Source organism: Schistocerca serialis, chromosome 10 (genome assembly GCF_023864345.2).
Source record: "Schistocerca serialis cubense isolate TAMUIC-IGC-003099 chromosome 10, iqSchSeri2.2, whole genome shotgun sequence".
Classification (NCBI taxonomy): Eukaryota; Metazoa; Arthropoda; class Insecta; order Orthoptera; family Acrididae; genus Schistocerca; species Schistocerca serialis.
Window position 1 is genome coordinate 171,918,654 of NC_064647.1, and position 24,281 is coordinate 171,942,934.

The 24,281-nt window shown below is 39.9% G+C and overlaps 1 protein-coding gene across 1 annotated transcript in view; it reads left to right on the plus strand.

Moving 5' to 3' along the window:
- The first annotated feature begins 976 nt into the window (after positions 1-976).
- LOC126424920 (uncharacterized) overlaps positions 977-24,281 on the plus strand; it is an 83,778-nt gene continuing 60,473 nt past the window's right edge. Inside the window, exons 1-4 of the mRNA XM_050087761.1 lie at positions 977-1,006; positions 6,702-7,019; positions 12,598-12,760; positions 20,827-21,032. Coding sequence (XP_049943718.1) covers positions 980-1,006; positions 6,702-7,019; positions 12,598-12,760; positions 20,827-21,032 — 714 coding nt within the window. The 5' untranslated portion in view covers positions 977-979. The remainder of the gene's footprint in view (positions 1,007-6,701; positions 7,020-12,597; positions 12,761-20,826; positions 21,033-24,281) is intronic.

Here is a 24,281-nt window from a genome sequence, read left to right on the forward strand (position 1 = left end):
CAAATACAGACCATCCCTTGTGCTAATAAGCGAGATCTTTGTGTGTCCTTGAGCCGAATGGAGGTCATTGTCACATAAGCGGCAAGAGAAAGTGTTTTAGCCGGTACAAGCTACAAGGTTATCATGGTGGCGATTCCACCGAAATTCGTTTCTGCGGATGGTCACATTCAAATTGCACGACAGTACAAGTGAATATGGCCAACGCGTTTTTAAGTTACATAATTTCTCAAATTATCAAACCTGCACCTATGAAAAAATCCAGTAGTGATACTGTCATAGTTTTATGAATTGATTACTATGACATTTGTGGATTCTGTGAAGACTTTTAAACAGCGGATTTCGCACTCTGACGAACATTGCGCGTTGTATGTAACTGTAACAAGAAACTGATTCAGCTTTATATACATGTATGAATTTGTTGAGAGAATAAACAGATGTTCAGTTCCTGCATTGTCAAAAAAAAAAAAAGTCCTGTCATTGACTATGGTGACGTATAATTAGGGAATGGTATTATAATTGTCTTCACATTCGACATGAGCGTAATACACACAATCGTCGCCTCCAGTTTGTTGTACAGATCACGTTATGTTCTTTTACTATTACGCGTTTGTTATTGTCCTGTCGTAAAGGCCATTACTGTCCTTATAAACAAACCTACTGTCATAATACACTTGCAAATTTTCGCTTGCAAAGTTCCGCTAAATTCAAATACAGTTGCTCGTTGATTGGACACATCAGGCGTCAAGTTTACCAGCTGATCACGGACAACATTGTCTGTGTCGGAGCTTACCAATTTTAAACGTCAAAATATAGTTTCGTACCTCAAATAGAAATCTATAATGGGAGCTTTAAGATCATACAATACGTATGGATTAATGTTTATTGAGTCACGGTCACATTTCTACGAGAGGAGGCGTGTTGCCAAGTTTTCGGCATGTCGATTGAATGCAAATGTGACGTCACAGCATTATGTTCCGATATGGCGAGCGACGCTTTAAAGACGACTGTGAGTATTTTACGCTTTTTGCGGTGTAGTAAGAATGTCAGTACAGATACATGTTGTTGAGATGATAGAGCAAAGTGCAGGTTGTTGTAATGTGGATTATTTCTCACACGTAAATTAAAATTTCATTTAGAAATACTCATATAAAGCACAGTGTGCAACTTTCGTGGTGTAAAGATGAAATAACCTTGAAAGCGGTTTCATGATATTGGACAGCAGTGTTTCACAATGAAATTGTGCGTAACAGAAAAATTGTAAACACAGAATTTATATCATATAGTGTGATAATTTGAAGTCATTAAGATTGGCCAGGTAAGAACTCTAATTTTAGAAACATCTGTCATGTCATATAGTAAGAGCAATAAAATTTTAAAGGAAGGTATTTGCTTCGCATTGTGTAAGGTAGCGATGTCGAAGGGCATATTTCAGTCATTCTAATGCTATAAAATTCAATAATTTGAGGTAGGACCAGGTGCGTGTGCGTAAAATGATTTGCACTGACAGACGTCAAAACATCCATCACGCAAAGTATGTTTTGTCAGCGCTGTGTTAGGTACACATCTAATTTACGCGGTGTCTTTTTGTATTGGTGCCTTTTATTGAAATCCTTGACGTGATTATCTTCTTTCAAAATGACTTGGAAGCCATTGTACGGTTAAGAAAGTATAAACATGACCTTACGTGACCCTCCATTGGCATGGGTAGTAAATTTTGGTCCATAAATGTCATCAGCTGAAACACTCCAGCGGAAAGTAAAAGTTTTAAAATAATATTAATGTTACTTGACCATGTATGCAGATTGTGACATTAACGTACGCCGTCTCATACATGGCCGCCTGTGTTTTGCGAGGAATTGCGCAATTCATTCTTACGTTCAGACCTGGTGATTTCGCACCGTTATGCAGATGAAAGATATTAATAGTAGCGTAACTCCAGTTCTACGAGTTATTGTGTTAGTCATTGATACAAGGAAATGACTTACTAAAATAGCATAATATTAAATTTCTCGATGTGTAGGGCATTTGAAATACCCATCGAAAACATTGACAGGATAGCCGAGATGCTACATAATAGACGAAACATTTTCATCTGACCGGTTGTAGGAACACCATATCCATCATCAGTTCTTTCCAAGATATTGGAAAATGTTATGGACAAGATTCGGGAGAATACATTACTAAATCTTCGTGATTAAAATTGTTAGGAACGAAATAAGAGGCCTTACGCCGAAAGATAGTAAAATGAACCTAACAACATAAAAAGCAGGAAAATCCGAAGGGAGGAAGAGGTCGAAATGTACGTCAGCTGTGAAAAATAATAATTATATAAAATTGACATACTACATCGAGCTGAAAATGAATGAAGATAATGTAGAAATAAAAAGGGAAAGGAAAGAGAATTCGAAATCGGGTAGTGGGAAAGGAGCTGTAGTTAGTAAGAAACTCAGGCCAACATTTTAGAATACTGATTTATGCTATACTATTTATTTATACTTCCACAGTTTTATACAGTGCTGTGGGAAAAGTCGGATTATAGATAGCTATACTTATGCCCACACACACATACTAGATCAAAAATAATTGTGTTAAGTTTGTGTAAATAGAATGAATGATTTGACATCTAATTTTATCTGGACTCATATGTCAGTGCTCACACTTCAAACGCAATGAAGAAGTGAGCATGACATAATTTTGAGCATGATTCATACTGTGCTGCCACACCTGTTGATACTTTAAGGTACAAATATACACAAATCACTACTTGTGCTGCTGTTAAGAAAAAGCTTTTAACACAGTTGATTGTGCAAATTAAAGCATTTCCTTTACAGCAGCCAGAGTGTAATTTACATACCATATACTTATAAAAGAAGTATATTTGGTGGCCTGGGTTTCAGGAGTTCAGAATGAGCTATTCTTCACTACAATATTTGTGGTGTATAACAGTTCTCAAAATACATAGGTTTGCAGATGTTGTGAAACTGATAATGCCCATGTGGAACTAAAAGCAAAGTATGGAACCCATGGCCGAGAAAGAGCTGCTTCAAAAGCCAGAACTGGAGAATTTGCTGCTCATTTCTCATATATGTCTGTGAAATACTCCAATACCAAGATTAAAAAGCAGATCATTGTACTGCAGAGGAGTTGACACAATAGTTAGACAGAGGCCATGCATTTGAGAGGATGGAGGATCAAATCCCTGGTCACTCAAACAGGTTTAGTTTTTTTTCTTTATTTTTCCAAATCACTAAAAGGAGATGCCTGGGTGGCTCCTTTTAAAAGGAGCCCATTCATTCCCTAAAGCAAAATTGGGGTCAGTCTGTAATGACCTTGTTGCTTGATTTTAAATCCTAATCTTCCTTCCTTTTATTTCAGTGTGCCTTCTTTTCAAAAGCTTCCGAATTCTAATAGAAAAAGAGTAATTGTCGGAAATACGGAAGCATCCGATCCCGCCCGTCTGCTTTGACCCATGACGTCACAAATATGGCGGAAACAAAAACAAACAAACACACTTTCCACAAGAAGCCTAATGACACTAACGGGACAAGCGCAGGAAATGAGGTGTTTTGGGTGGGGGGGGGGGGGGGGCAAACTAAATATAAACAAATTTAGACGCCTTGCGTAGTTACAACGTGTAAGTGAAGACAGCCATGCATGAATACCCACCCACCTCCCCAGGGGTCGTAACCCCTGCAACCCATAGAAGATAAAGATGCTTCAGTAGCTGATTAGTGTTTTTTGTCTTTTTTTAAAAAAAAAATCTCACGGGATAGAACGAACAGATCAGAAAGATAAATATAATAAACTAAAACAGAAATTCGAGGAAACAGATAATTAAAATAAGTAATAAGTGTTTTTAAATAAAAAAAAAATATCTCACGAGATAAAACGAGCAGATCAGAAAAGTAAATAAAATAAGATAAAACAGAACTGGAGACAGCCAAACTCAAACCAAACTCCGTGCCATCATGACGTCACATACGACAACACCCTTACGTCACGGGTCAAAGCCGACGCGTGGAATCGGACGCTTCTGTCGACCCTAATTGTCTTCTGAAATAAGGAAATTTTTTGTCCTCTGATTACCGATTTTGGTTAGCAATAATCGTCTTCAGATCTGCAGAAAAATGTGGAAAACCAATTACAACTATTGGACTTTCTACAGCTTAAAACAATAAAACATGTCATAATGAAACTGAATGCATAGTGTTAGCTGATAATGCAGAAAATTTTACATTTATAATTAAGGATGATATACAAGGGTACCATTGGGTCAATGACCAGGCAACAGTGCATCCATTTATTCTCTATTTTAAAAATGAGAAAGATGAAGTTTGCAGTTCTTCAATTTGCATTGTAAGCAACTATTTGTATCACAACACTTTGGCTGTACATGCGTTACAAAAGTATGTAATAAATTACATACTTTTGAAGAAAATTTTCCCAAGGTTGAGAAGCTGATATACGTTTCAGAAGGAAGTGGTAGTCAGGATAAGAACAAAAAGAATTTTTCAAATCTGTGCAACCACAAAGTAGACTTTGGGTTGGAGGCTGAATGGCACTTTTTTTCATCTTGCCATAATAAGATGCATGTGATGAAGTAGGAGGTACAACAAAACGCAAAGTAAAGCCAACCTACAAAGACTAACCACAAACCAAATTCTCACAGTACAGGACATGTATGTCTTTTGCAAGGATAATATTAAAGGCATTACCTATTTTCTGATCAAGAAAGAAGTGGTTCTGCATATGAAAACAACACATCAGACCAGTTTTGAAAACTGTATAGCAATAAAAGGAACAATGCATTTCCACAAATTCCTTGGCATTGCAGAAAACTTTGTTGGATGCTATGTAACATCAGAAGCCGAAATTTACGAGGATCATTGTGTCAGTAAAATTACATCACTGTCTTTAACATTGAATGACATGGTGGCATGTGTGTATGATGGACAGTAGTGGCTTGCAGGGGTTGAAAGAATAAGTTTGGAAAACAGTATTGTTTTTATGCATTTTTACCACCCTGCTGGCCCAAGAACATCATTCAAGAAATCTACTAGTGACAAAGTTTGGATACCAATGAAAAATGTTTTAAGGAAACTTTCAGTCCTTGAACTTATGACAGCAACTGGGAGGTCTTGTTCTATATCACAGAAGCTGTCTGAAGAAATAAGTGTTCTTAACATTCACCACCAGGTTTAGGAACAGTCGCATCTCGAAGGATGTTAATTGAAAATATTTCAGGTTTAGGAACAGCCGCATTTCGAAGGATATTAATTGAAAATATTTATTTTAAGTATGTCAAAATAATATAAATGTTAATTTCAGTGATGTTTTCACTTTTTGTATATAATTCAGTACATTACTTGAATAATAATTAATTATATCCCACCAATATCACACATGAATAGGCAACAGCCATAAGATCAGTTGCAGAGTAATGTGAATTATCTCCTCATTTTGTGGAAAAATCATATTTTTATATTCAGTCCCACCTGAGATAACTAACCCCAAACTTTACAAAAAAATGAAAATTTTCAAATTTCAAAAATTAATCAAAAAATTAAGGAAACATTTGTAAGTGTTCTTGCTCTACAGGAGGCTAGTAGTGTATGATATCTAAGTATAGGAAAAAAATAGACTCTCATAATTATTTTTGGGCCTAAAAAGCAAATTTTTGAAAATTTGGATAACAAACTTTGGAGGTCATTTTGACTGGTTATTTTTGAATTTAGGGTATTTTGTGTAATATACAATGTTGTAGAGGACACTTTTCTAAAAACAATCATTTCAGTTGCAATGTTGTAACTTAACCCAGTGCAGAGCTATTCATATTTTTGATAACGTCTCTGAACTGAAAAATCATCGTGCGCTTACAAATGAAAATGGCCGCCATTCAGTAAAGGTGAAAGGTAAATTTTTTTAAAAAACTTGTTTTGAGCTTCTCAATTATAGGGTAATCACATATAAAATATTTAAAAATGGTCAAGCAACCAACTTAATTTTTATTGGACCACTTCATTTGGATTGACCACTCTGTGTAGCAATTGTGTGGTGAATGAACCTACTGACAACAGACCCAGCAGCACACTTCAAAATTGTTTCCTTAAATCCTGCCAGGTGGAGATCTCAAATACTTAGGAATGGATCACTGTAGTGCTCTGCATGCAGTCTCCTTTATAAATGAGCTACGCTTTACCTAAACCAAAGTCTACCCTTCACCTTCCCCAGCTCATTCCATTTTATGTCACTTTGTAACATTATGTCCAGGTACTGAATTGACCCGAAACGTTACGTTCAGCTACTGAATCGACGTGAATGTGTCAAGCAGCACACCTCTAATAGTGTATTTGAACATTACAGGATTGTTTTTTGTGCTCATTTGCGTTGACTTAAATTTTTCCACCTTTAGAGCAAGCTGCTATGCATTTCGCTAAATAGAAATTCTCTCAAAAACATTCTGTATCATCCTACAGTCTCTTCAAGATGACACTATCCCTTAAACCCGAGTGTTCTTAGGATATAGCTGCAGATTGGTATTCACCCCATCCATCAGATAATTTATGTATGTAGAGAGCACTTCCCTTCGGCACTTCTAACGGTACACTCACTGTCCAGGCAACATACTGGTTTCTCTTACTTAGTCTTCGAGCCACACGCATATGGGTAGTATGTTGTAATATTGTGATCTGTTTATGCAGGGAGTAGCCAAGGAACAAAACACAGCTAAAGGAAATGCACACCGAGTTCAGGCGGAGCAGCGAGAAGCGTCGCAGTCTGACGAGGCGGAGTGTGAGGAGGGGATCCGGAAGCAGCCGGAGAGTGCCAGAGGTCCGGAGCCACCGCACCATGCCCGGCGGCCCATGAATGCATTCCTCATCTTCTGCAAGCGTCACCGCGGTGTCGTTCGTGATCGTTTTCCACACCTGGAGAACCGCTCGGTCACCAAGATACTTGGGGAGTGGTGGGCGAACCTCGAGGCTCGGGAGAAGGCCTCCTACACAGAACTAGCCAAGCAGGTTCGTCGTGGCTTGTAGCCTATTGTGTTCTGTAAAATACGACAAATTGTCTAATGTGGAAGAGGTCTCCACGGGCAGATCGACCTTTCAAAACAATCTGTACGAGCCCTCATTTGCAAGTAGTTAACAGAAAGTAAGCTTGGAATTCCTTGTGGTTCCCTGGGACCTTGAAATTGGCCCTTATTTCAAAACAGCATGGTACCTGAGCAGTTAAGTTATTTGGCTGGTATGCAGAAGGTTGTGGTTTTGAATACCATAAATGCAATCCACTTTTTAGAAAAAGTCTCTGTCAGAATCATTGTGTTCATAATTTTTATTCAGTTAATTGGTTTAAATTTAACTTCTCAGTTTTAATCATTTGCTGCATCATTTATTCTCATTTTTTTCTTCCTTTTATTCTTTTTTCATATGGAATCTTGTTCCATAAGATTATTTATAATCTTATTTATCTCTCATGGTACTTGCATTTTTTGAAGTGCAAATTTATTGAATAAAAAAATAAAAGGTGAAATGATCTGTTTCTATTGGCTGTTCAGTGTGGTAAAAAAATTATTTTTGTTTCAAAGATATTCTTTTTTTTCCTGTGGTAGTTGTCACGCAGAAATTTAAAACGTAGATTATTTGTGCACCATGGGTGAAATAGTGCAGGTGAAGATTAAATGAAAGCAGGTTTTATATGCAAAATGAAATTTGAGTAAAATGAGTAACAGATATAGTGATTGCAATAAGGTGGATGAAAATATTGAATCACAAAAAGCAAGCAATTAAATCAAAGTAAATACATAAGATTGATTAAATTCACATGGGTAAATATTCCAAGTGAACAAAAGAATAAAATGGAGTAAAAAAAGGGACCCAATAGAAAGTTACTGTGATGATTAAAAACATGCTGTAAACGATACAAATGAAAAAATTATACTTCAATTAATTGTCCAGAAATAATGATCAGTCATTTCGATAAAGGTATATAAAAAGAAAGTTGATTGTGCCCAATGGAATTTGATCCCAAAACCTGCAGCATATTTATCAAATACTTTAACAGCTAAGCTACAGTGCCATTTTCAAATGAGTGCTTTCATAATGGTTGTAGTGAATCACTAGAAATTTTATTTATATTGTAGATGACTCGCAAATGAGGGGCCACCAAGACGTATGGCTGCAGTGCGGTGTACCTGCGATGCTAGCCTACACAATGGTTTTCCAAGGGCGACACTACCCCCCACCCCCTCCTACACACACACGCACACACACACACACACACACACACACACACACACACACACACACTCTCTCTCTCTCTCTCTCTCTCTCTCTCTCTCTCTCTCTCTCTCTCCCCCCCCCCCCCTCCCTCCCACCTGCCTCCTTTGCTACATCAACAAAATTTCTTTACTGTTCTGCATAAAATCAAATAAGACAGATTAATGGATGGTGTTGCATATATCCTGCATGAAGACACTTATTGCATGTTTGTACTATGTATATTGGAGGTGTGGAGGGCAGGAGTTAATGCAGTTGTTCATGAAATTGTCAGTTTTTAAGCAGAGTGATGGTTTGAAACTCTTCCATTTATTACTGGCACACATTGTGCATTTGTGTCATGTGATTGTTGAGCAGCACTTCATGACTTGTCAACCTCCGTGATGCCGCTGGGAATATTGGGGCCCATTAGAATGCAAATATTGTTCACCCAGTGCCACTTCTTACCATACTCATGTGTCTGTTTCGTTCAGAAAGTACAAGAAAATTGTGCACCCAAGATTGGTAGTGCATAATACTTCTGTCACACAGTTTTTCTAAGCTCAGTATCTCGCTCATCATCAGGGAATGGTCACTCGGTTTTTAAGATGGGCAGAAGAAAGACGTAGAGATGGAACAGAGACAGGGCAGCGTGGGCTTGGTCCTAAGGCCATGTGCTAGTGTGCATCATCATCATTCATACATACATATGTACATACATGCTAGATGTAACAGAACGATTTAGTGCACTTGTTAGCACACTGGCGTGTGATTCAGGAGGATGTAGGTGGGACAGCAAGCCGCAAAGTGAAGGTGCGGTGTGTGCTGGGTGTTTTGACAGCACAATAATTACAGATGACAAAATTTATTCACAGTGTATAAATTAAAATTTACTCTCCACTCTGTTAAGCATTGAAACCCATTAACAGAAATTTAATAATGTTAAATTATCATAATGTAGCAATTTAATTGGATAGATAAAAAATCTACTCAGCAAGCAATGGCAGCACACACACATAAGACTGTTGTAATTGGCAAGTGTTCAAAGCCAGTGGCTCCTTCTTCAGGCAGAAGGGTTGAAGGGGAAGGAAGAGGGGTGATGGAAAAGGACTCGAGAGGTCTAGGTAAAGGCGTAGATTTCGGGAAAGTCACCCAGAACTGCAATGAAAGATGCTCGTCCTATCTATTTTTCGCCCCCCACCCCCCTCCCACCTCTTGTTAAGTGTGATGCACTTAGCTTTTCACGCTTATCAACTCACGCGTGATGTTTAAGCAGTAATCTATGTCTGCATATTACCTTTTCTTCCACCTTTAAGCTCTTAAGATTTTCAAATCTTGTCCGATGCAGTATCCAACAATCAGTCTTTCCTTCTCATCTCGTGCGGTAAGTCTCCCGTGACATGCAGTTCTGGGTGACTTTCCCGAAATCTACCCCTTTCCTTAGACCTCTCCAATCCTTTTCCTTCACCCCTCTTCCTTCCCTTTCGACCCTTCTGCCTGAAGGAGGAGCCACTGGCTCCGAAAGCTTGCCAATTACGTGTGTGTTCTGCCGCCGCTTGGTGAGTAGTTTTTTTATCGACCCAATTAAATAATTTTGTCAGTAATTGATTGTTTTTGTTGTTATGAACAACTGTGTTGATAGTTCAAAATAGATCATGTTATACAATAATCAATTTATCTTCCTCAACAGAGCTGTTTAATCAGTTCAATTAACAACAAGTAAATGTGCCAAATAGTGGATTATGCTCCACTTGCATGGAGCGTTCTAAGAAACACGTATACATTAATCCGGTCATACTGCTAACCTGCCTTCAGAGTACATAAGAGAAATGCATACACAAGTACATCAGTAACATGAATCAATAGTAGCAAAATATTTTCCTTCATGATGTGAACCACAGTTTGCTTTGTTCGCACATTTTTTTTTTTTTGTTAACCCAATCAAACGGCCATGAGAGGTAATGTTAAAGTATAATAACAGGATTCACACAGTTACTAAATGTGTTTAGTTCTGTACAACTATTATTTGCCCAACAGTCATCATAATTCAGAAGTAACTAAACTCTTTATTGGAAGGCTTAGTTCTAAATGTGCCCCTCAGCAGTCACAATAAATGACTACTTCCAACAGGAGAGAACCTGTTACACCTGAAGGTGCGTTTACACTGCGATTTGTATCGGCACATGTATGAGATACATGTATATGCGACTTTGCGACATGTATCGCGACTTGTATGAGTTGACAAGTATCAACCTCATACATGTATGAGCGTGCGTTTACACTGGTTGATATGTATCACTGTGCGATAGCTTCCGACGACGATTTGGAAGATTTCACGTTTTTATGTGCTGATACACTTGCTCTTTTGGAAGATGATAGGAAGAAAAGGCGGAGGAAGCGTAGATGGTGGCACAGAGAGTTTCTCGCGAATTAACGCTAGAGGATGGCGCATATTTTAGAAATTATGTTAGGATGAGTATGGAGGATTTCCGCGGTTTGTTATCACTTGTGGCTCCTCTTGTGTCCAAAACCAACACAAACTTTCGGGAAGCGATTCCACCAGAGGATCAGTTGGCAGTAACGCTCCGTTTTTTAGCCACTGGGGATTCCTCGTAAAACGAAGATTTCATTACAAAACATTTGCATTGTCGCGCGATTGCTAATGCCAACGTCTCACACACGATTGTCGGCATCCGTTGTCAACATTATCACGCGAGGCCGCCGGAATAATAGCAAAACATTGATATACGTGCCAGATGCATGAAAAAATTGTATAATGTATTACATACTCTGATATATAAAAAACTTTTACCTTCACTTCTTGGGATAAAACTTGCACTATGGCCTCGCAAACACACGAAGAATAATGTTGCATATGGCACTTTTTGATATTCTATGCAGATACATTAACGTCGAAACGACAGTCGGCACCTTCAAAACTCAAACAGCCGCGAAAGAGCCTGGTACTACGCATGCGCTAATCGTCGAAATAAGCGGCAGTCGACAAGACGACAGGAAATGATAGTACTGCGCATGCGCGAGTTCTTCAAATGTCGCTCATACATGTCGCGTATATGGCCAAAAAGCGATATACAAAATGTATACGCGACATGTATGAGCTGGAGGGTCCGCATACAAGTTCCGTGAATTTTTGTATGAGGTGATGTATCGCGACATGTCAAATTGACATGTCGCTCATACATGTCGCGATACATGTATCCCAGTGTAAACGTACCTTGACAGCAACATATACACAAGTCTCCTAATGTTAATGTGCCTCGGAACAGGTTAACAATAATTTCCTTCGTCCATCAGGGTAGAACCTGTTACACATCAGTCACAAATTCATAAAAAAATCCTTTAATCTTAATGTGCCACAGGATAGGTTCATGGAACCAATAACCTGTTATGCAGCACAATCAGATGGAATCAAATTAAGCTCAACTGGAATTGTTAGGCAGAAACAGTTTGACACTGTGACCTTCAATAAACAAATATCTGAATATCTGCACAAGTGTTTACCAGCAGGCAGTTCCGACTCACAGCTGTGCCAAACACCTTGACTTAATCAGATTGAATAATTCAGTGCAACACTGTCTAACATAACCTGTCATTGCTAAGTGCATTGCTCCAACAAAATACCCATAGTACTTTGAGATGGCAGACAGCCACTGATTTGTCAGATTTAGTATTCTCGCTAGTGAAATTCACCACTATCCACTAGCTACCCCCACCCCCACCCCCTTCACTTCTCGCTTCTGTCCACACTCAGTAACGGAAACAGTGGAAGGCAGCTTGCCACAGCCTCATGCTCTCCTCGGTCCACAAGCATCGCATCAGCAAGGGGGAAACTTGGTCGGCGTGCCGGAAGCCAAGCACACTCGCCGCTAATTTGGTTCCACACTACACCGTGTTACTTACTTTCGCTCACTTTGGCGACTGCTTTCTTTCTTCTCTATGGACACTTCCATTTCTCCAGCTGCAGCTATCTCTAGGGGCACTGCCCAAGATTTCTCTGGGTCAGAAAGGGTCCTGCTTGTCACCAGCAATGCGTGCAGATCTCACAGGAATCGACAGCTGCTGCAATACACTCGGTACATTTCTGCTCTCGCGTGACAATCCAGATGTAGTTTTTCTGCAATTTTTGTAAGCCACTTCAGGCAAATGCTGGTGATGGTTCCTTCTGCATACCTGTCCTCTCCTTGTTAAATACACCTGTATGTGTATGACTTCTGTTTTTCTTTCTATTAAGTTGACAAATTTGGTATCATTGTACGACTAAATTACTAATACTGTAGTGAATGATAAAAAAATTTTAAAAAATGCGTGATCATTGTTTCAGTATAAAGAGGCATTTCTACAAGCGAATCCAGACTTCAAGTGGTACAAGTTGCCCGCTCCGCCACTGCGCACCCTGGTGACGAGACCGTCCAACCAGACAAGACCCCTAAAACTGGAGTGTGACACGGCGTGCGGTGGTCCCATTACTCCTGGAAAGCTGGCAGGTAGGGTACAGTAGTCTCTCTTGTCACTGCCGATTTTAATTATCTGTCTATGAACCTGTTTATTGGAACGCAACCAGTTTTGTGATATCACTCGTATCACAAGGTGTACATACACACTGTGTGTTGCAGGTAACAGAATTTTGTTAGGAGAAGGCTGAGTCCACCTCTTTCTCACACAATGGGCTTATTGTTTTGGGTGTGTACACTTGACAATGCAATTTCATTTGCGGAACTGGTCTTGTTTCTATAAAGTAAGGTTCATATGCAGCTGGAAGCAGTTTGTGTGTCATACATGGTGTGACAATAAAGTAATGAGACTGATTTTCTTTGCAAGATGTGGCAACCCTGCAGGCTTGCGTAGGCACAATATCTTTGACGGTCTATAAGCTGCTTCTAGTCCAAGCAGCGCATCGATGCAACTGCTCAATTGTGAGTTGTGCTGTAATAAGTTAACACGTGTTTGTGTCTCTTGTCACAGGAATGGAACCGCATAATATTGCACAACAGTATGCCATTTCTTTTTGCGTTGAACTGGGTGAAAATGTGACGACAACTTACGATAAGCTTCAGAAGGCTTTTGGAGAGGAGGTTATGTCAAGAGCTCAAGTTTTTCGTTGGCATAAAACGTTTAGTGAAGGCAGAACGAATATTGAAGATGAAGACCGCAGTGGACGACCATCAACCTCACGGACGGATGTCAACTTGGCCAGGGTGCGTTAACTCGTACGATCTGATTGAAGATTATCCGTGAAAATGATTGCAGAAGAACTGAACATCAATCGAGAAATGGTTCATCTAGTAATAACTGAAGATCTTGGTATGAGAAAGATTTGTGCAAAAATGGTCCCCAAAAATCTCACACCACAACAGCGAGAAACACGGAAAAATGTGGCAGCCAATCTGTTAGAGCAAACAGAAATCAATCCAGAATTGTTGAGTTGTGTTATCACTGGTAATGAAAGTTGGTTTTTTTCAATACGATCCAGAGACAAAATGCCAAAGCTCGCAATGGTGCTCAAAGGGATCACCCTGACCAAAAAAGGCTCGCATGTCAAAATCAAAAGTGAAATGCATGCTTATGTGCTTCTTTGATTTCAAGGGAATTGTTCATAAAGAGTGGGTGCCTCCTGTCCATGCCAACATTGCTGATATTTGGATTCTGCATCATGATAATGTGCCATGCCATATTGCTCTGTCAGTACAGCAATTTTTAACCTCAAAACAAATTTCAGTACTACCACAGCCACCTTATTCACCAGATATCGCCCCATGCAATTTTTTTCTATTTCCAAGAGTCAAAATGGTCGTCAAAGGACACCATTTTCAAACAACACAAAGCTGTGACAAGGGTCTTGGAGGATATTACAGAAGATGAGTTCCAGAAATGTTACCGTCAATGGCAGAGGCACTGGAAAAAGTGTGTGCAATCAGAAGGGAACTGCTTCGAAGGAGAAAACACTAAACTTGACTAAAACTGTAAGCATCATTTTTCTTTTTTTTTCTCCCCCCCCTGCCCCCCCTCCCCCCACATAAATCTCATTACTTTATCACACCTCGTATATGGATTACTTCAGCTGTGGTTGCCCACAGCACAAAACTATTTGTTTAATTATCTACAGAGGCATCATGCTAAGTTCTTGTTGTATGAGTGACTTTCTCATCTCGGGCTACTACTCGCGGCAGATGATTCTGTTGCAGTGCTCTGGCATGTTATTGTTGTACTGGGACTTGGTTGTCAAGAATGACCATTTGTGTTTGCCCATGGCGGTGCCAAGATCACTATCCCCTGTGTAGTTTTGTGCTAACATTTTTCCTGAAGGTTGATACATTTTGGCTGTCTACCAAATGGAAAGGAATGTTGTCTTTACCTTCAAATGGAGGTGTATTCACACTACACAAACCTCAAAATAAAAAGTGTCTGTTGTTCCATCATCTTTAGGCATGCATTTGGGACTGGTGTTGTTTTGGTTGACAACTCTATAGATATTGTCAGTGTGAGTTGGTAACTGATTTAAAACCACTTGTTGCAATGACATACAGGGTGAGTGTTCCCCGATAACAAAGTTGTATTTATAGAGGATTATGATATGTATATATACTGAAACTTACTGGCAGATTAAAACTGTGTGCCGGACTGAGACTCGAACTCGGGACCTTTGCCTTTCGCGGGCAAGTGCTCTACCACTGAGCTAGCCAAGCATGACTCACACCCTGTTCTCACAGCTTTAAATCCGCCAGTACCTCGTCTCCTACCTTCCAAACTTCACAGAAGCTCTCCTGTGAACCTTGCATAACTAGCACTCCTGAAAGAAAGGATATTGAGGAGACATGGCTTAGCCACAGCTGGGGGGTTGTTCCTAGAATGTATTTTTCACTCTGTTTGTTGCAAATGGTGGTTTAGTATCCCTGCCATCAGAAGTCATCATAGAGGCAGCCAGATTGGTGTGGATAGTGCAGAGACCTGCCATAGAGGGCGCACGTGATGCATAGTGTGGGCAGACTCATTGGCAGAGGTATTTACATCCGGGTGGCAGAGTTCAACCACCGTGGATCTCCCCTTGCACATAGCGTTGTGTGTTGTTGCAGATTGTTTAGCCATTAGCCATCTGCACCCGTCATGTGCTGTGTTGTTCCTGTGCTCGTCTCTACATGGGTTCGTACTCTGTGCTTCCCATAGATTGGGTCACAAGGTGAGTTTGTTTTCCTCTCATGGGTTTCTATTCACCAGCTATTATTGAGCCTCTCTACAGAGTCTAGTATTCATGCCATGAGTTCACACACCATGACTTGTTAAACTGAGCATTTCATCCTTAACAGAACCCCATAAAACAAGTCAAGAATGGTTCTCTCTGGTGAACGTGGTGGCCATGTGTTGGAATGTATCTATCACTGCATCTGTCCAGCAAGGTTTTACCCAATAAGTGGTGAATAAATGATTTGCATTGTGGTGATGCTTCCTCTTGTTGAATCACTGCCCACGATTGAAATTCGACTGTCAGTAGCATCAAACCATGTAACTGTATCTAGAGTGGTTCCTTGGAAATAAATTTTTGTAATTAGGGAAATGTCCTTATGCCCACCGTGTTCTGTGGAATATTCGCATTTGTGTCAGTGATATGACAGTTGGAACATGAGAGACGGTCTTAGATAAAACTTCGTACATCTAAGAATAAAACATAGCAAGTGGCTAGTCAGCAAATTCACAATGGTAATAAATTGTGGTTATTTATTAAACTGGATGCTATGTGTTGGAAGACTGGACAATGAAGACTCGGAACAATAATTACTCTGGGAGTCTAGACATGAAATGAGTGATTTCCTTGTCGAGCTGAAAACACTGTTCTTGGTTGAGCAGGCTGCTCGGTAGTTGCTTTTCCACAACTTCTTTGACCACTGTATCCTAAGGGCCTGAGGCTGTGGGCAGTTTCTCTGTTTTCCTGTAATTCATGGTGTGGCCAGAGGAAATACGACTTTGTTCGGCCATTGTAGCTTTGTTGGGCATGTGTATTGTTTGTCCTATGTATATTTTGCTATCTCTTAACTTTGCTTCCTTCTTAGTGCATTTTGGACTGTTTCATGAGGATTGGAAGCAGGTGTGTCAGTTATTGTGCTATTCAAGTAGCAAGTTGGGCAAGAAGTTGACAGTTATGTCATTGGCTTTCATTCACCATCAGACACAAGTAGCTGAAGTGGAAAACTTTATAAACATTTTCATCCTCGTCTGATACTGAGGAAAGCATGTGTGGATTTTTAATTTGTTTCTGAAAATAAAGAAAACAGCACAGGAGAAAGATTTGCATGCTAAAATAACTGATGATACATTTATTTTCAGACTGGTTAGCTTTGAGGAAAGCCTGCATTGCGAAATATTCCTCAGTTACTTGAGGTTTGGTTTTCTGTAAGTCAGATATTTCTTTGTGATGAACCTAGGATGTCAGTGGCAGACTCCAAAATAAGTCAATGCTGATTTGTTAATATCATCGTGGAGTTTACACGAGGTCTTTGAGAGCACTAACTGAAAAAATTGGTACATTAAAATGACTTTCAGTCAGTGTCAATGTTACATTCTGTTTTGTCTGTTCTTTGGAGACCTCCATTCAACCACTTGAGAGTGACCAGCAGCCACTGTCCAAACTTCACAGGTTAGTGACACCGGGTCCACACCATTTCCCTGTTACTCAGAGAAAACTCAAGACTCTTAATACAGCAGAATAAATATCGATAATAATGTATTGTGGGTCTGGAGATGAAATGGTGTCCATCAACAGAAGGAAGTGCTAAATCTAAGTTTAGTTAAGATTGGAATTATGATCTTACCAGCTAAATTTTCAAATACACAACCTTCTAGTAACTTCTAGCTACATATGGACAGCTAGAATTCACTTCTATATGAATTATTGTCTTCCTGTATTTATAACCTTGTCTTTGAAATTAACTGAATATATTACATAAAATTCATAAGAAAAAGTCACTCTTGTTACTTAGCACTTCTTTCGCCTACCCTGTTGGTTACTTCTCAGTTTAATAGAACACTCAGCTGAAGTGCACATGATGTCATTGGCTCTTGCTTTGCGTGATGATGAAAATTTGTTGACATTGGTCATAGCCAATCAGGTAATAGAATATGTTAGGCGGTGAGAATAGCGGAATGTAAAGATTTCTTTACGCAGAAGAAACTAGTTGATTAAACAACAGAAACTGCTGGTAGGAATATCGGCAATGTAGGGAAAGGCAGATTGCTGCTAACCGCAAAGAAGGCACGTCTAGTTGCAGATATGTACAATTAAGAGACACTTTTAATTGTGCCTGTATGCAACTAAACCAATTGATTACTTTTGTTTCTGGTATAGAGAGTGCCAGCGCAAATTTCACTGATCTGGTTATTGTGGGTTTGGAGGTTGGCTTCTGTCTTTCATATTTATTTGATGAATGGATGATGCTGATTGGTTTGTGAGGTGCTCAACTGCGCAGGCATCAGCGCCCGTACAAAGTCCCAATTTTTACACAGTCCAATCTAGCCACTGTCACAGGTGGTGGTGGTGGTGGTGGTGGTGGTGATAGCACAGACATCCAGTCCTCAGGCAGAGAAAATCCCTTGATGAATGGGAAAAAAAACAATACATGTTCACTGACTAACTGACCTGCAATGAAGTCGTAGGCCTACGTTAGTTTGGAATGTGACAATTTGATTGTGATTGGTGAAGGCAATCGATGTGAATGGAAGAAAACTAGATGTGCTGACAAAGTTGCCTGTAAGGTACCCTGAGACCTAGCCTAGGTTAGGATAAAATTTGACGGTTTGGTTGCGAGTTTACAAAGCCAATGAAAATAAATGGAAGAACACTAGATATGCTGACAGACTGGTCTGTAGCATAGCCGAGGGCTAGGTTAAGTTGGAATGTGGCAGTGTGCAGCTCAGTCAGCATTTCAACTCAAAAATAGGATTGCCATAACTGGTTGATGTGTAGTGCAATCTGAGATACACATTTACCACTGCAGTAACCTACTTGTATGCCTCCTTTTTGATTTTGGCAAAAATTGTGATGGTGTCATTAAATTTCAACCTAATAGAACAAAATACCAGCTAAATTTATTTATGAACTATAGAAAATTATGAGTGAGCATTCGAATTGCCCACTGACAACTGACTTGTTGTCTATTCTGTTCAGTACTTACCATTTGTTGCAGAAGTCGCTACCCCCATCAGTGTGCAATACAGCTGCTGCAAACGCTATGAGTCCTATTTTTACCAACCAACCTAAAAAGAAGATTTTTGCCTGATTGTAATTGTTCATTAAGGATAAATCCCCTATAATTAAAACTGTGCTAAGAGTTTGCTTGAAAGCATAACTCTTCTGATGGCTTTCGGCCTGTTCTTAGACAGACATAGCAGCTGCATCTGGTTTCCGCTCTGTTTTGAGATGCTGCTTTTCTCAAAGATGCTATTTGTCATTATGCTACTTTAATGTGCTTCGTGGTTTTGTTCACCATTTGCATAAGTTTATTTGCTTTTTTATAATTTTTGTTAGATTACTGTTTCTGTAATGTCATTTCAATTTCAGGTGTTTTTTGTGGTTGGCACCACTTCTTGTGTGAACACCTCATTGTTGTAATTTTCCTGCTAGCTTGTCCGCTCTGTCATGCCAGTTGTATGTATGTGTGTATGATGCACATCTAACTTAGATTTTACTTGGAACAATTTACTGTTGAGTAAGTCATGTGGCTATGCCACAGCATTTATGTGGATTATTTTATTGTTTACTAAGCCCTATGACTTCGTTTCTGTATATTTACACTGTATGTAATTTTTATGTTTATTTTTGCTGCACATTATATCTTCCATGTACTGCTTGCAATGTATCCTATTTTTAGGAAGAAGACAGGTTTATATCTGTCAAAACCTAGATAAGTTTTGAATAAACTTTAAATGTGCGTCTGGTTGCCTGTATGGTTCCCATTGTACCTAGTATCATAAAATGAAACAATCCGGACCTTCTAAATTTTTAAATTTGTATTTTTGAGAGTTTCCACAGTGATGTCACTAACTTGTCCAGCAACTTAAGTGCACTCATTTTGCAAGTAAACTACGCAGGTAACCTTTGATGTACTTCTTAAGAATAAAATTTTAGGTCGAATTAATGATTTTAAAAATATGTAGCGTCTGTAGAAGTATGTGAAAACAATGACTTATCTGAATAAAAAGCACAACAGATGTATTAGGTTGGTGCCTAACTTCATAGTGTTTTTCCTTAAATTTAATAAACACATAAATGCATATTAACAGAGACTTTAGTCATCAATAATATAGTCTCCTGCACTATTTACAACAGTCTGCTAATGCTGGGGTAACCTTTTTATTCCATGACTGTAGAAATCACATGGTTTTGAGGTGAAGAACTTGCTGAGCCATGTTTGGAGTGCATTTTCATCTGGAAAGGAAGTTCCTTGAAATTTAGTTGACAGAGAACAGAAAAGGTGAATATCTGATGGTGCAAGATCAGGTGAATAAGGTGGTCGCGGAATGGCTTCCCAACCCATCTCCTGTAAAGTGTTTTTGGCAGTCTAGCAGAATCGGGTTGGGTGTTACCATGGAGTAGCATCACTTCATGCGGTCTTCCTCATCATCGTTCTTGGTTTCCATCTGCAAAGCATCTCAGTTGTTGACAGTAGATGTCAGCAGTGATGGTTACACCTCAGGGAAGCATTTCATAGTACACCACACTGTCGCTGATCCTCCAGATGCGTAACATTATCTTTCGTGGATGCGCACAGGTGTTTGTACAAGAAGTTGCTGCTTTGTTTTGGGCTCAACCATTCCTTTCCTTTCTTTATGTTAGCATAAGGACACCATTTCCTGTCACCAGTAATGATAAAGGATAAGAGTGGTTGGTGTTGTTCACAAGCCAATTGATGATGAGCAAGCAGGGATGCACATACAGCCACCTACTGATTTTTGTGATTTTGGCATAGATCAAGTGGTACCATCTTGAGACATACCCCCAATGCATGTAAATGTCTCAAGATGGTACATTGATCACACTTCATCACTTTTCCCAGTTATCATATACACTGATGTTGATTATTGTGGATTAATGCGTTTAAGTGATCTTCATCAAACCCCAAAGTGCTTCCTGAATGTGGAATCACTAATATCAAAACCCGAAAACTATTTTCTTGCCGTGCTCTGTCCCGTGGCATTATCCTCATTTGCAGGGCAAATCTTTCTTGTTGCCTCCGCTGCTGTCACCCTCTATTGAACTCCGACAGAAGAATGTCAGAAATGTTTAGATTTCTCCACTTGGCACTCCATTTTCTAGCATCCATAGCTCCACTCACTACCTCCAAATGACAAAATGTAAACTCAAATAGTAACTGTGAACTGCAAATAAAAATGACATTGGTAAATAAACCCATAGCAGCTGGAATACCAACATCCAAAATGAAAACACTATGAACTCTTCAACTGGATAACAAGTGTACCATAAAAGTAATGAGTAGGTGCCATATCTAGTATCTAACAGACATTTTACAGGTGCCCGATTTAAATGCTGTGACGATGCTTGCAGACGAGACGCAGATGGGGAGCTTGAGCAGCCTGCTGGCGTCACTGCCGCCCCCCGGCCCCGCCCCCTTGACGCCGCCCCCGGTCCCTCCGGCTACTGGACCACCAAAACCGCCGAAGAAGCGCTACTTGCAGGAGCTGGGAGCTGGGGAGGCACAGCACGTTCTGCCGATGCCTCCAGTTTACCGCCTCAGGATGGCGGCGTCCGAGGTCAGACAGTTTGATTTTTGACAGTGTAGTTCGTTACCCCTACTGTATACAGTGTGACATGAAAAGGACTTTTTAACATTGGAGTACTGTAGAAAGTAATTGAGATAACTTGAAGAATCAATAGATGTGGCAGTTTGGAGCAAACAGACTCAAGTTTCACATCATTTGGTTCAATGTGACTATAATTTGTGAAGTGGCAAACGTCCCACCGGTAATCAATTTTTTCCACGCTCTTTGCAGTAGATTGGGCATAATTTGTGTAACAGCTGCATAGATTCAGTTTTTCAGGCCAAGTAAATTGTTTGGAGGCGAGGAAGTTACACGTGGTGTTTCACGAAACTCCAGAAAAAGAAACCCAGTTGCGTAAGTCAAGTATGAGGAGTGAGGTGGGCAAATGATTAGCCTTTCACGGCGAATCCACCTACGTGGGAAATGGTTGAGTAAACCTAGAACTTACATGAGAATGGGGTGATGCACCATCTTGCTGGTAGTAATTCGTACAATTTCGGTCATCTTCATCGATCTGTGGAATTAAAACATTTTCAAGCATATCCAGATACACAATACCAGCGACAGTTTTCTCCATGAAGAAGAAAGGACAGTACACTTTCAATTTGCAAAGGGCACAAAACACATTAACTTTGGGTCTGTATTGAGTGTGTTTCAGGGCTGCTTGTGGATTTTTTGCTGCCCCATATTTTGCATTTGTGGGTGTTCACCTTGCCATTGATATGAAATGTTACTCATTGCTGAAGATAATTGTGTTCAAGAATGTCTTACCATCTTCTATCCAATGCAACGTTTCTGCACATAATTTCCTGTGAGAACCTTATCTGCACCATTGAAGCAAAGATTATGAGAGATGGAGCATTTCATATATAAAAGACGTCAATCATAAAAGTACAAGCTGTAATTTGTGTTGGTGGGTAGAAAATGTAACATTTTGTAGAGCATCACGGTCCCAGGAACTGATTTTGGCTGTAAGTGGAGGTACAACATGAATTATACCTCTGTCTGGTTGGCTTCGAGGCAGTGAGTTCATTGGAGACCATTGTATGCAATACCTGGAGAAGAAAGCTACGTCAGTATGAATGCATGCTTTTGCAGTTGATATCCATCAATAAAATATTCTTGGGTTTCAAGCCGTGTCAAGTGGTAAACTGTCCATGGGCTTTCGGCGGAGATCTCCTCTGCCACTGTCAAGTGGTTGACTGTCATCTAAATGCTGCTGCAGTGCTTATATAGCTCCATCGCTGTCAGTTATGTCACTGGTGCCTAGCCCCGCGCCACATGTGGCAATGTTTTGGTGGCGCAACCATTGCATCCCCTTCAGCTCCCTGAGGGGGGCGCAGTTGTCACGCCACCAAAACATTGCCACATGTGGCACGGGGCTAGGCACCAATGACGTCACTAATGGCAGCACAGCTGTATAAATGTGCCAGTGGCATTCAGATGACAGTTAACCATTTGACAGTGGCAGAGGAGATCTCTGCCGAAAACACGTGGACAGTTAACCACTTGGTGCGGCTTGAAACCCGAGAATATTTTATTAGGTATGTCAGTGATTAAAATAATGTATACAAAATGGAGTGGGCAATTTTACTAAAAACTTGAACACATTGCATGTTCATAAGGCAATTAGTCCACTGACAAGTTACAATTCACAATATTACAATTTTTGTTTCAGTATGACACATGCTGCTGACTGAAGCACTGAAATATGTTTCAAGATTTTTCATCATAACTACATGACATTTGGTTTCTTGTTGTCGTTTACTGAAAACTCATAACTAGTTTTGAGTGGATAATCCTTCATCATAAGATGATTGAAACATACATTTTTGTTGAAATTTGTCCAGTCGCTTGTGGAACTAAACTGCCTCAGTAAGTAAATGTTAACAAGAAAGACAGCTGTAAAAGAGGCCGCAGTGAAGCTTGTCATAATGCTGTTCCACTTAAACCATTGATGTTGCCCTCCCATTTTTTTTATGTAGATTGTGTTGGCACTATTTTGCAGCACAGCTCGAGATCAAGGATAGATTCGAAGGTGATAGTTTGGTTGCAAAGTGACAATGTCATTGTTCGGTGTAATGGTGCAGCCATATAAGAGGGTCGTCCAGAAAGTAAAGAACACTTTGGCATAATTAAATGAAAGATATAAACACACAATTTTGCAAAAAATGTTACAGTACCTTACTCTGTTTTCAAGATAGTCGCTATAGCTGTGAAGGCACTTACTGCAATGTGGGGCCGATTTTTTTCGTTCCTATGATGTACTGTTTTTCTGCAAAGATTTGAGCCACGATGTCACGGCTTGTTTAAGATCGTCATTGTTTGCAGACTGTTTTCCACTCAATAATTGGGAATAAGTGAAAATCAATTGGTGCCAACTCTGAGCTCTAGGCAGTGTGTCCAAAAACTTCCCTCTAATAAATTGAAGTCTTTGGTGTGTTCATGCTGATGGATGAGGGCATGCATTGTCATGAATCAAAAACACCATTGCTGACAACATTCCATATCTCTTGTATGAGGTGGCACGCCAAAACTGTTGAAGAGTTTCACGATGGGCTTCTGAATTGTTTGTTTTTCCTGTAGGTGAACTCCACATGGATCAAACCCTTTAGGTCCAGAAAAACTCTTTTCTGGAGTTGAGATTTGGTGTCTCTCTCTCTCTCTCTCTCTCTCTCTCTCTCTCTCTCTCTCTCTCTCTCTCTGTTCCATAGATAGACGGTTGTTCTCTGGATCCGTATCTGAAACCCAAGTTCCATTTCTCATTACGATGCGGATGAAAAATTCATCAGCAGCATTCTCATATTTGGACAAAAATTGAGGAGCAGCCCCCATCCACTTCATTTTACAGGCATCTGTCATAGTGTTAGCCGTCTGCCAATAACACACTTTTTTGTAGCCAAGGTGCTCTGTCACTATTTCAGGTAGGAATTAGGGTGAAATTTGTAGAAAAGATTAATGTAATATGCTTCTCTGCTTTCAGAGGCTTCTGGCTGCTCCGTAGATGGGGGACTTTACCTGCCTATCTTCCTCTGTCTCCCTTTCTTCTTTTTGTCCCTTATTTTGCCTTTGTTGTCCTGGGTTTTTCTTCTCCTGGGGTTTGTATGTTAGCAGACGTGCCAACTTTCCTGATTTAAGTGGGAGACTCCAGATTTTTCCTTCATCCTCCAGATCTCCCGACAGTGAAGACCGATCTCCCAATTTTCAGAGCAGTTTCAATACTTCCCTTATTATTTGAAA